The 13501-nt window shown below is 38.1% G+C and overlaps 1 protein-coding gene across 2 annotated transcripts in view; it reads left to right on the top strand.

Annotated features, from left to right (window-relative positions):
- UBE2K (ubiquitin conjugating enzyme E2 K) overlaps positions 1-12183 on the top strand; it is an 85934-nt gene extending 73751 nt beyond the window's left edge. For both annotated transcript variants that reach the window (XM_008017600.3, XM_038008617.2), the window contains 3 exons: positions 3889-3988; positions 7065-7193; positions 7740-12183. In XM_008017600.3, the coding sequence (XP_008015791.1) occupies positions 3889-3988; positions 7065-7193; positions 7740-7814 (304 nt within the window). In that variant the 3' untranslated portion in view covers positions 7815-12183. The remainder of the gene's footprint in view (positions 1-3888; positions 3989-7064; positions 7194-7739) is intronic.
- The last annotated feature ends 1318 nt before the right edge of the window (positions 12184-13501 follow it).

Raw genomic sequence — 13501 nt, 5'->3', positions numbered from 1 at the left:
TGGGTTCACGCCTTTCTCCTGCCTCAGTCTCCAGAGTAGCTGGTACTACAGGCAACCACCACCACGCCCGGCTAATTTTTTTGTATTTTAGTAGAGACGGAGTTTCACCGTGTTAGCCAGTATGGTCTCAATTTCCTGACCTCGTGATCCGCCCGCCGTGGCCTCCTAAAGTGCTGGCATTACAGGCGTGAGCCACCACACCCGGCCCGAGATTATCAGTTTTCAAGAAAAGTGTTAATTGCCTTGTTGAGATATTTGTTAGACTACCTATGTGATAGTATGAAGGACTTGCAAGATTTGGACGCTTTTCTTTTATATGCCTTTATGTTTTTATTTCAAATTAAAATAAGTATGAGTTTAATAATTGCCTTAGTATTAAATACTTCCTTTGAGTGAAAACTTTCTTTACTATTCAGGTAAATTTTCTTTAAATAAATAATTTTATTAAAAATTATATAACGTAAGATTTTGTTTCAAGCAACACCATGGATTTTAAAATTAGGTTGCTTAGAAAGTCCAGTGGAAAATTAAGTAGTGCACTTAAGTGTTGTAAGAATTGCTTGAACCTGGGAGGCAGAGGTTGCAGGGAGCCAAGATTGCGCCACTGCACTCCAGTCTGGGGGACAGAGTGAGACGCCGTCTCCAAAAGAAAAAAAAAAAAAAGGCGAGTTGAAAGACAAGAATAAACATTTGAGGATTGAGGTTGGCTTTTTGTTTTGATTCATGTCTTAAAAGAAAAGAACATTGTCAATTTTAAAGAGATGGGGTTTTGCTCTCTTGCCCAGGCTGGTCTCAAACCCCTGGGTTCAAGCGATCTGCCTGCCTCAGCCTCTCAAAGTACTGGGATTACAGGTATGAACCACTGCGCCTGGCCCTATCTTTAATTTTTTTGAGGAAACTCCGTACTATGTTCCATAATGGTTGTACTAATTTGCATTCCCACCAGCAGTGTGCAGGGGTTTCCTTTTCTTTACATCATCAGCAACACTTGTTCATCGTTTTTATAATAGCCATTCTAACGAGTGCTAGGTAATACCTCATTTTGGTTTGTTTTATCTTATTTATTTATTTTTGATAGAGTATCACTCTGTTACCCAGGCTGGAGTGCAGTGGCATGATCTCAGCTCGCTGCAACGTCAGCCTCCCGAATAGCTGGGATTAGAGGTGTGCACTACCATGCCCAGGAAATTTTTGTATATTTAGTAGAGACGGGATTTCGCCATGTTGCCCAGGTAGGTCTCGAGCTCCTGACCTCTAGTTTAGGTGATCTGCCCGCCTCAGCCTTCCAAAGTATTGGGATTACAGACATGAGCCACCATGCCCACCCTAATTAACAGTATTTGCCAAATATTAATGTGCATCAGAATCACCTGCAGTACCTGTTAACCCTGGAGTTTTTGATTCAGTAGCTCTGGGGTAGAGATAACTTCCCAAGGGATGCTGATGCTGCTGGTTGGATGAACAACACTGTGAGATCATTGCCTTAAGACGTCCGTTGTTTGTTGTTGGCAATAACTTAACTTTTTGGCTGGGGGTGGAGGTGTGGGAGACAGAGTCTGGCTCTGTCCCGCATGCTGGAGTACAGTGGTGCCATCTGGACTCATATAACCTTTGCCTACCAGGTTCAAGCGATTCCTGCCTGAGCCCCTCAAGTAACTGGGATTACAAGCATGTGCCACCACATCTGGCTAATTTTTGTATTTTTAGCAGAGGCTGCGTTTCACCGTGTTGCCCAGGGTAGTCTCAAACTCCTGGCCTCAAGTGATCTGCCCACCTCGGCCTTCCTAAGTGCTGGGATTACAGGCGTGAGCCACTGTACCCAGCCTAAATTAACTTTTATTGTAGACATCTAGGGAAGTACTATTTAGGTACCAAACTTGGGAAAATTGAGAGAACAGTCACCAATCTTTTCTATTCTGTGGCTCATATCAGGAACCCAGTTGAAAAAGGCTGGTTTAGAGTAATTGGCCAGTTGTTGTGGCTCACACCTATAATCCCAGCACTTTCAGAGGCTGAGGTGAGAGGATTGCTTGAGCTCAGGAGTTCGAGACCAGCCTGGGTAACATCGTGAAACCCTGTCTCTACAAAAAAAAATTGTTTTTAATTAGCTGGGCATGTTGGCATGTGCCTGTGGTCCCAGATACTCAGGAGGCTGAGGTACGAGAATCACCTGAGCCAAAGAGGTCAGGGCTACAGTGAACCATGATTGTGCCACTGCACTTTAGCCTAGGCAGTGTGAGACCCTATCTCAAAAAAGAAAAAAAAAGTGATCTAATTTGCATGGTAAAAATGGTCATTCTCTTTACATGCAACATTTTTAATATGTCCACATTGTATTTATACATACCTATTATTGGTGAAGCAACTTTTTTTTTTTTTTTAAGATGAAGTCTCACTCTGTCGCCCAGGCTAGAGTGCAATGGCGTGATTTTGGCTCACTGCAACCTCCGCCTCCCGAGCTCAAGCAATTCTCCTGCCTCAGCCACCTGTGTAGCTGGGATTATAGGCACATGCCACCATGCCTAGCTAATTTTTGCATTTTTTGTAGAGATGAGGTTTCACCATGTTGGCCAGGCTGATCTCAAACTCCTGACCTCAGATGACTGCCTGCCCCGGCCTCCCAAAGTGTTGGGATTACAGGCGTGAGCCACTGAGCCTGGCCAGTGAAACAACTTTTTAACAGAAATGCCAAGAATTACTACTAGACAAGTAGATACTATTTTTTAGACAAATATTAGCTTTATAAAGATACTTTCCTTATAAATATATTTAAAATCATAAGTGATGTAGTTTAAGCCAAAAATGTTATCCTATTCAAAATGTTATGGAATGATTTCATATTTTCTTGAAAATATGGCCAAGCACGGTGGCTCAAGCCTGTAATCCCAGCACTTTGGGAGGCCGAGGCGGGCGGATCACGAGGTCAGGAGATCAAAACCATCCTGTCTCTCACGGTAAAACCCTGTTCTTCTAAAACTACAAAAAATTAGCTGGGCGTGGTTGCATGTGCCTCTAGTTCCAGCTACTTGGGAGGCTGAGGCAGGAGAATTGCTTGAACCAGGGAAGCAGAGGTTCCGGTGAGCCGAGATTGCACCACTGCACTCCAGCCTCGGCGACAGAGTAAGACTCCATCTCAAGAAAAAAAAAGAAATAAAAAATATATTTGCTTCATAGTATCTTGTTTTTAGAGTGCCATTGAAAGAAAGTCTCACAAGCTATTGGTACTAATGATTTATCACTTTAACTTTGTGTTTAGAGAAATGGATAGAAAATAAGTGAGTGGATAAAACTAACAAGAAAGATCTTGGCAACAAGAAAAACAAGGACAGTTCAGAATTTGAGTTGTCTTAAGAAACAGAAAAGCTGGCCGAGTGTAGTAAGTAACTCACATCTGTAATCCCTGACCTTTGAGAGGCCAAAGTGGATGGATCACCTGAGCTCAGAAGTTGGATACCAGCCTAGGCAACATGGCAAAACCCGGTCTTTATGAAAAAAAGAAAAAACAAACAAAGAAAAAAATGCTGGGTGTGGTGGTGTGTGCCTGGAGTTCCAGCTACTTGGGAGGCTGAGGCAGGAGAATCGCTTGAACCCAGGAGGCAGAGGTCGCAGTGAGACAAGATAGTGCCACTGCCCACTCCAGCCTGAGCGGCAGAGTGAGACCCTGTCTCCAAAAAAAAGAAAAAAGAAATAGGCAAATTGTAAAGTAAGGAAGAAAATAAATGATAGGCAGATACATAATTATAAATGTCTGTGACTTAACTGTATAATTAAGATAAAGATCTAAGTAACTTTTAGCTCCACAATTTTTTAATTTTTATTAAGAAAGTACTTAATTGCTTTTGCCTGCAGAGCCCTCTTAATTGGGATATTTTCATATTTGAATTTTAGGGCAGCTGCAATGACTCTTCGCACGGTATTATTGTCATTGCAAGCACTATTGGCAGCTGCAGAACCAGATGATCCACAGGATGCTGTAGTAGCAAATCAGGTAAGATGGCTGCTTTTGAAAGACTTCCTTACATTATGTATGAGTCTTTAACCGCTTTAATGGTTTGCACATTAACACATGAGCATACTCTATTGAAACTAAATTTTGAAATGGTTCTCTTTCTTGTAGGATTATTTTGTCAGGTGTAATAGTGAAAACTTAATAGACTTTTAACATCTAGTTTAGTTGGATATAGATGCTATTTTCCTAACATGAGTATTTTCAAACACGTAAAGTCAAAAGAATTACACAGTGAACACCCATATTCCTACCATCTAGATTCTAGGATTAATGCTGGTGTATGTATCCATCTTTTTATCCTTCTATTCAGGAAGGATGATCCCTCCTGCTAATAATTTTAATCACCTCCTATCATGGCACTGACATGGCATGGCACAGTTTCCAATGACCTGGTAATTTGTTGAATGGAATAAATATTTTTCATTTCACTTTCTAGCTACAGTGGCTGAGTTTAATAATTACATCAGAGACTGGACCTAAGTTATTAGTATCTGACCCATTAAGAAACAGTTTGCTGGCCAGGTGCGGTGGCTCATGCCTGTAATCTCAGCACTCTGGGAGGCCGAGGTGGGTGGATCACTTAAGGTCAGGAGTTCCAGACCAGCCTGACCAACAGGACCAATAGGTGGTGAAACCCTATCTCTACTAAAAACACAAAACTAGCCCGGCGTGGTGGGACGCACCTGTAGTCCCAGCTACCTGAGAGGCTGAAGTGGGAGAATTGCTTGAACTTGGGAGGCAGAGGTTGCAGTGAGCTGAGATCACGCCATTGCACTCCAGCCTGGGTGACAGAACGGAACCCTTTCTCAAAAAACAAAAAAGTTTGCCAATACCTACTTTAAGCAATTGGAATATAATGAACATTCTTTTTTTTTTTTTAAACCTTAGTTTTTCTTCTCTTGACTTCTAAGATATTACCCACTTTTCTTCCTCACTTCATAACTGTTCTTTGTTAGTTCCCACAATTATTTCCCTTCCTACTCGTCTTTCTTAAATGTAGTTCCTCAGTTCTGACCTTGTTACCTTTACTTTCTGTACACATTCACACTTGGATGATCGTATCTGTACTGATGTTACCACCCGTACATTGATGAAATGTGTAGGCTTGCCCTCTCTCACGAGAGCCTGGTGTTTAACTAAATTGGTAGGTGATGGTATCATAGAATGATAGGTTTGTAGGATTAATGATATTGCATTCAGTTTTGGCAGTGTTACCCTCAGGTATCTAAGGAACATTCGTATGGTTAACCACCCAAGCCGCAGCCTTTGGAGTTTTTCTCTGTCTCCTTTGCTCCTGTTGATAACCATTCCCTGTATCATTCTGTCACTATATTTACATGTTTACTCTGATTGCCGTAGGTCACTTTTTAAAAATTCTTTTCAACTGCTCTGATAGATCTTTTCTCAACCTCTTTCTTCCTTTCTCCGTCTTCTACGTTGCTATCAGGTAGCTTTATAAAGTGCAAATCTTACTTCACTAACAAAAACTTGTTAGTAGCTCTACTGTCACCTACTTGAGTCCAAATTATTTAGTTCGTAGAGTTTTTCCACGATCTGAACTCTCTGCAAACCTAGCTTTATTTCCTAAATTCTTTTCTTCAAACTCATGCTTTTTCAAGCATTGCGTTCGTTTTTACATATTGTATCCAATCTGCCATATTTCCTCTGCCTGAGGAAACTTCCTCTTGGCAAACTTCTTTAACCTATAAGATTTTAATTTATGTATTATCTTCTTTTCCCTTGAAGATCTGTTTACTCCTTGCTTTATGTATATATCCTTGTCAGTATATTCTGTTATTTGCCTCAGAGTACTTCCAATTTGGATTTTCCATGTTTTATATATGTGCTATTTATTCATATTTGGTTGTTAAAAGCATGGCTTGTATTCCAGCTTTGCTTTCCTGTTGAATTCTAAGCCTTACAGGCTGAGGTTGGACTCAAGGGTTTCTTTTAGCTCCTAAGATAGTTCAATAATTTGACTTATTTTCTTGTGATGAATCAGCGGTAGAAAGCAGGTTTATCATTTTAATATGTAATAGATTTAAATATATAAAGTACTTTTAAAAGAAATATTGAAGTGAATTGAATCGTTAGTAATTTATACTTTGCTTTACTAAGTAATGGTGGTTCCAAAGTATTTGATAAATTTACTTCTTTCCAATGCATATGGGAAGTCTTGTAATAAAATTACTCTGTTGTGAGTTTATGATCATCTCAAGTTATGCAATAAGTTAGGTCTTTGCATGTGGGGTTTCCATAAATCACTGTACACTAATGCAGCTGTAAGAAAACAGAAGAATCTAGTTGTATTCTAGCCTGGGCTGTGGGTAATACAAAAGCTGGTCACATTGTAAAAAATTATTCTAATGTCGGCCGGGCGCGGTGGCTCAAGCCTGTAATCCCAGCACTTTGGGAGGCCGAGACGGGCGGATCACGAGGTCAGGAGATTGAGACCATCCTGGCTAACACGGTGAAACCCCATCTCTACTAAAAAATACAAAAAACTAGCCGGGCGAGGTGGCGGGCGCCTGTAGTCCCAGCTACTAGGGAGGCTGAGTCAGGAGAATGGCGTAAACCCAGGAGGCAGAGCTTGCAGCGAGCCGAGATCCGGCAACTGCACTCCAGCCTGGGTGACAGAGCGAGACTCCGTCTCAAAAAAAAAAAAAATTATGCTAATGTCCACATATTTTTATAAGCTAGTAATCTGTGTTCAATTGTATAATGTTTGCTGCTTTACAGTGTTTGGAACATCTCTTAATACTTCACTTAATCTAATTTTAGTCTTTTGCTAGTTATATCTGTTGGATTTGGAGATTAAAGTAGATTAATGTTACTTGTCTTTATTATTGTCAACACAAATTGTGAGTCAAAGCTTCAGGTTAAGTGGTCTTTTCTCGAGTGACATACGTTGTCTATAATGCAAAGTGAATCACATTTTAAGTGTAGATTTGTTTTATTTGGAAAAAGTAGGATTGTAGGCAATTAAGAGCTGAAATACCATATCAAATATTATAACTGTAATGTCATGTCAATCAATTTTTTCCCCCCCATATAGTACAAACAAAATCCCGAAATGTTCAAACAGACAGCTCGACTTTGGGCACATGTGTATGCTGGAGCACCAGTTTCTAGTCCAGAATACACCAAAAAAATAGAAAACCTATGTGCTATGGGCTTTGATAGGGTAAGTACATAAGGGCATGTTGATTTTGATATATTGATTGATTTTAAATTATTGCAAATTCTTGACTGACAAAAGTGGTTTAGAAAATTAAGAGAAATTTGCAGCCTGAGCAACATGGCAGAACCCATCTCTACAAAAATTAGCTGGACGTGGTGGTGAGTGCCTGTAACCCAGCTACTCTGAAGGCTGAGGTGAGAGAATCCCTTGGACCCAGGAGGTCAGGAGGTCGAGGCTGCAGTCAGCGATAGTCATGCCACTGCACTCCAGCCTCGATGATAGAGCAAGACCCTGACTCAAAAAAAAAAAAAGGAAAATAAGAGAAAATCTAGTTTTGGTAAACATATTTTCTGTTTTTGAAATCAGTGATTTTTTTTTATTTTTACTGATCACTGTCATTGATTTTAGAAGCTTTTCATGCACTGCAAATGTAGATCAACTTACAGAAAAGAAACGAGGTGTTAATTCCCAATATAAAGAGTGAATGATTCAGTATTGTTTAAATGTTTCCTTGAGATTTAATTTCTTGTCCCCTTTTCTTCTCTACAGAATGCAGTAATAGTGGCCTTGTCTTCAAAATCATGGGATGTAGAGACTGCAACAGAATTGCTTCTGAGTAACTGAGGCATAGAGAGCTGCTGATATAGTCAAGCTTGCCTCTTCTTGAGGAGCACCAACATCTGTTATTTTTAGGATTCTGCATAGATTTCTTTTAAACTGGCATTCTTGCCTAATGATGTTATCTAGGCACCATTGGAGACTGAAAAAAAAAAAAAAATCCCTGCTCTGTAAATAAAGCTAATTAAACGTCTGTGTAAATTTAAAAAGGGGAAATACTTTAATTTTTTTTTCTTAATAGTGTAAAAATTCCTTGAGCTAAGCTAAAACCATGGAAGAAACATGCTACTTTAGTGTTTAGCAGTGTACCAAGACTAGCAAGAGTTTGCTTCAGGATTTTGTTGAATAATTAAGATAATACTTTGAGTGTGTCAGGGCCATTCAAATTGTTGGTGTTGCATCACAGCTACCTTAACTGTTTTTAACATGGATCCTCTGTGCCTGTGAATTTACTTGCATGCTTGTACTTGACTTCTTAGGATGGGTAGCTGAAAAGACCACCATTTTAAGCATTTGAGAATTCTTAAATATGAAATTTATTCAGAATTGAAGATGGTGACCTATTCAGAGCCTTTTTGTCCTTGTCAACAGACTGGGACATAGTGTCTGTTTCCCCCCTTCCCACCCCTTTCCCCACCCCCACCTTGCCACACACAGCTAATATTCTAATGGTAAATTTCTCTGTATTTGGTGGGGAAATGTGCTGAAGGACAGTATGTATCCCTTGCTTCATTTTTAGGTCATAGGTTTGGAATGTTTTGTCCCAGTTCTTCAAACACTCTTAAATTTGTCCTAAGTAATGTAAAAATGGAACTGCCAATTTTATTTCTCTTGCACAAATAGTAAATACTTGATGTTACATTATTCCCAGGTTTAATGAAAGAACCCAACTTAGTTTTTCAGTGAATTTGACACCTGTTTTTTAAACGATGAAATTTTTCTTTGAGAACTGGCAAGGATGCAGTCAGCTGTTTCCAGTAGTTTTTAGCCTGATTTTGGGGTCTATAGAGATTGCTTTATTGGATACTTCAAGTCATTCTTGCTTGCACTTCCCCTATTGACACATGAAAGCTGTGTTGGTGTTTTATTGTACATACTTCAGATGCACATAGGAATAGAAGTGTGTTATAAATCTAGCTTTCTTTATGATGTTTCTGATAATATGAGAATTGAAAACTTTACCTTCTCTTGTACATAGTCAGACTATTTGTATTAAATTTTCATTTCATTCTAAGTTCAAAAGTTTGAAAATTATTAGTTTTGCAAGATCAAACACTAATGTGACCATTTTATGAAGGTTGAAGTGGATTTATGCAGGCAGTTCTATATATAGAAATACAATTCTTTTTAAATTTTTAGGACCAATACAAAATAACAAAAATGTAATGGAATCAGACTGAATTAAAGTAAGGCTGTATATTGAAAGTCATATTATAAAAGGTTTGCTTTCTTTAAGTGTTATTTATCTTAAATTATAATCGTTAAGTGTTTGGAAGATAATTTTTGAATCATAACGTCAGCATAACTTCATTTGACTTCTCAATAATCTTGATACTAGAAGCAATAAAAGAACCATTATTAAATATATTGTAATGTTAAAGATGTGAAGGTTCTTCCAAAAATTTGTAAGGCTTTCCTAATTAACAGTAAACTCTTATAGTTGATATTATTGCATACTAAACACAAGTTGCTGTTTTTTCCCCATATGTTTGCTTAAGCATGTCTTTATACAACCACCTCCTTTTATTGTTGTAGTTTATTTTCTAAAGATGCCAAAGGAAACAAGATTTTTCTTTATTTATTTTAAATACCTGAAACCTTGTACTTTATATTTTGAAGTAAGGTGGGATTGTGTGAAAATGTGGATGGTTTTTCTCCATTATTGGTTAGAATTACTTTTTTTAAATGGAGGGCAACTTGGTACTATTCGTAGAATTTGGGTTTAAAAATATCAGACACATCTACCCAGTTTTTTTTGCCTGTATTATCAGGGTATATTTAATGTCCTGTGGTTAGACAAAGGTGAGAGAGCTCAGAGGTTTCTAAAGGTCAGGCATTACATACATACGTACATGCTCTTGGAGGCAGCTATATCCTGCTTTGATTTTTATGCACATGAGCCCTATAGGGTTATATACTCATCTGACTACACTTCAGCATCCCCAGTGCCCAAGAAATTGGAAAGTACATTTGGTTTGAGACATCTTCATAAAAGATTCTTTATTACAAAAATTTACCTCATTTACATTTAATGTGATGATCTTTTTTTTCCTTTCTGGTATATTTCCCACTGTACTGTTTGCTTTTGTTATTCTCTTGTCTGTGGGTAGATTTAGTTACCCAAACATAGAAACTAAAGCAATTCCTTTTTTCCTCTGTTCTTAAATATGTTTGGGAAAAAAGACACTAAAAGATCAGGCCTAGGGGAAAAGTACCCTGGTGGAAATTATTTTTGTAATTCTTAATATTTTTGAGTTGGCTCCGTTTGTCAGTTTTAAAAGTCTCAAAAATTATGTTAAAAAAAAAATCCAGTGAAATCCCATTTAGGGCAGGCCGATTTGTTAGAAGTCATTGATACTCCAGTAGGCTTTTGTTGTAATCAGGCCTGTTTCCTGAGTATGTGCCTCTTTTAAAAGAAGAAATAATTAGCTGTATAGTATTTCAGTACTGATGAATGAATGAATGAATGAATGAATGGCAGTTAGTGGACCCAAATAAGTATTCAGTGGTATATAAATATTTGAGGGACTAGGTACTGAATTAGATGCTCTGAGTTGGCACCCCGAAATGTTTGGAATTACAACTATGATTTACTTATATCCTTGTAACACGTTCAAGGATACGTAAATGTTTGGATTTTGTATTTTGCTTTTGAAGAGAATAATCTATGAAATGAAAGAATGATTTTTTTTTCATTTTTTAGAAGTTATATACATTTATGATTGTTGGTGGCACATAAAACTATGCAAAATAATTCTTTTTAAATATCTGTAAGAAAGAATTGGCAGTTTAAACGGATTTTGCTTATTTATGCACTACAGAATGCAGCATACTGTATTACTGTTGAGGCTGCTTAATAAGTTTACCAATGTGAAAAGCAGATCTTGGGCATAAGTATATGCCTGATTTGAGCTTTTAAAACTGTGCAGTAGGTATATGGTAATGTTTTACAATCCTATGTAGCAAAATAGGAAATTATGAATTTTTGTTGTTGTTGTTTTAAAGATTTAAGATGGATTGGGTAGGGAACGGCTGGAGCCAGGTATACCTTCTAGTATGTAGAGGGAAACAATGTTTAGATATGAAAAAGGAAGCCGTCTGTTTACAGTTAACTTTATTTCATGGACTTCTACAAAATAATGTTGTATTAATCACTTTTTCTAGTTCAAGGAATTTCAATTCCAGGGTACAAACCATTGATTTTAAAATTACGTTTCCATTATTTTTAGTACCAGTTTAAAGTAAATGCTTACCATCAGCCAGTTGCTGTCACTGGGAAGAAGGCAACTTGAAGTGTTTACTGATAAATAGCCTTTATTCCCAAGTGTGACTTTTCTTCAGTGTCTACATATTATGTCACACATTCTATTTGCACTGCTGCAATATAGATCAAAGATCTTGTGGCATAGGGGTAAGGGAGTGTTACTGTCTCCCTTGTCCCATTTGTTCTGTTACTGCTTCATTGGACTGATCTACCCTCATGAACTTGCAATCACCTAAATGGAGTCTTGAATGTGTCACCTTTTGCTTGGTTATTTCAACCATGCTGCTATACATAATCAGGTGTGGCACAGTTTGTCAGTTTGATTCTAGGTGTGAGTGGAGAGAAATCATTACACTGTGCTGTTAACGATCCTTGTCTGCTTGCTGTTACCTACTTTTTACAGGCATCATAATAAAAGCTAGACTATTTCTTTGGGGGGAAAGAGACTTATTTAATGTAATTTAAAAAACTTTTCCAATAGAAAATGAAATATTATTGAAAATAATATCTATTTTTTAGCTTTCAGCAATTGATGGTGCTTTGTTGTGGTGTCTGCTGGAAGTCTACTGCCATTATAGGGAACCTTGCTTGTTAGCTTCTCTAGATCTCTATTCTAAACAATCTGTTAGTGATGATAAATTCTGTAGGAGGGTCTATTCTGAGCCGTTAACTTCCTGTAAGGGGAAAATGGGTGGGTCACCAGAAATACCATTGAAGCAGGGTGGGCTGTGGGTGGAGGGTTGGGGTATTTGTCTTGAGAATTAAAAACTACAAAACACTTTTGTACACAACTGATTTTTAAAAAAATAAACACATTTTTAAAGATGTTGAATTTTTCCCCCCTTATTGGGAATTCTTAAAAATAAATGCATGCATGTTTTCCCCTGAAAATGGTTTATATCTTATTTCTGGGTACTCATCTGTGGACAAACAATTAAGTCTTACTCTAAATAAGAATAAGAGAACTAGGCAGATATTTCTCCTTCACAAATTTCATAGTGATTGACATATAAATGCAGTAAGTTGTATCAGATCTTTGAATTTAAAACCATTGAAATTTAGTTCTAATTAAACTTACTAAAAGTAGAACATATTTGCTTAGGTTCTAATCCAAAATGTAGAGTAATTAAGAGTTAGTTAAGTGGCCGGGCGCGGTGGCTCACGCCTGTAATCCCAGCACTTTGGGAGGCCGAGGCGGGCGGATCACGAGGTCAGGAGATCGAGACCATCCTGGCTAACACGGTGAAACCCCGTCTCTACTAAAAATACAAAAAATTAGCCGGGTGTGGTGGCGGGCGCCTGTAGTCCCAGCTGCTCGGGAGGCTGAGGCAGGAGAATAGCGTGAACCCGGGAGGCAGAGCTTGCAGTGAGCCGAGATTGTGCCACCGCACTCCAGCCTGGGCAACAAAGCAAGACTCCGTCTCAAAAAAAAAAAAAAAAAGTGAGTTAAGTAATACTTTGTATTCTGGTTCCGTATATGCTTTCTGGAAATGTTGCATGGTACTATCAAAAAGACTGAATTGTTTCAGAAAGTCCAGAGTTTAATCCCAGCTTTTACTCAAGAGCAGAGAACCTGGACTTTTCTGAGCCTCAGTTTCCTCATCTAAGTAAGATATTTGCCCAGTACTTTGTAGCATGTTTGTGAAGATCAAATTAAATGATTGATGTAGCTATAAAGGTACTTAATATATTTGTTATAGATGTTAATATAATTCTAACACTAAATTTTGGCTTAACTATGAAAGGATTACTCTGTTCCTAATCTGAAACCACCAAGAGGATACCTTGTTTGAAAATTGTTATTGTTTGGCAAAGTAGCTATTTTTTGTTATGTCTATTTCAAAGGTCCATTGATTGGTTATTATCTGTAGATTGCCCCTTCCTTCATAGATGCTGATAATTAGAAGACACTTTGTCAGGGTTTGTACAAATTATTTTACATGGCAAAACTGATTGTGTCTTTATGGTATTTGTAACCAACAAACAGCAGGCCTATAGGTTTCTTTGCCAAGAAATGGAATTCCTCCTGACCTGGAATACCAATATAAAGTGTTCTTTTTGTGGAGCAAGACTGGGTCTTTAGGTACTAAAAATCTAGGATAGCAAGCAGAATTCAAGGCTGAGTGTGGTGGCTCACACCTGTAAATCCCAACACTTTGGGAGGCAGAGGCAGGTGGATCATCTGAGACAGGCTGGCCAACATGGTTAA

The sequence above is a fragment of the Chlorocebus sabaeus genome, chromosome 27 (genome assembly GCF_047675955.1).
Source record: "Chlorocebus sabaeus isolate Y175 chromosome 27, mChlSab1.0.hap1, whole genome shotgun sequence".
In the NCBI taxonomy this organism is placed as follows: domain Eukaryota; kingdom Metazoa; phylum Chordata; class Mammalia; order Primates; family Cercopithecidae; genus Chlorocebus; species Chlorocebus sabaeus.
The sequence above is the reverse complement of the archived record's forward strand: the minus strand, read 5'-3'. Positions and strand labels throughout refer to the sequence as shown.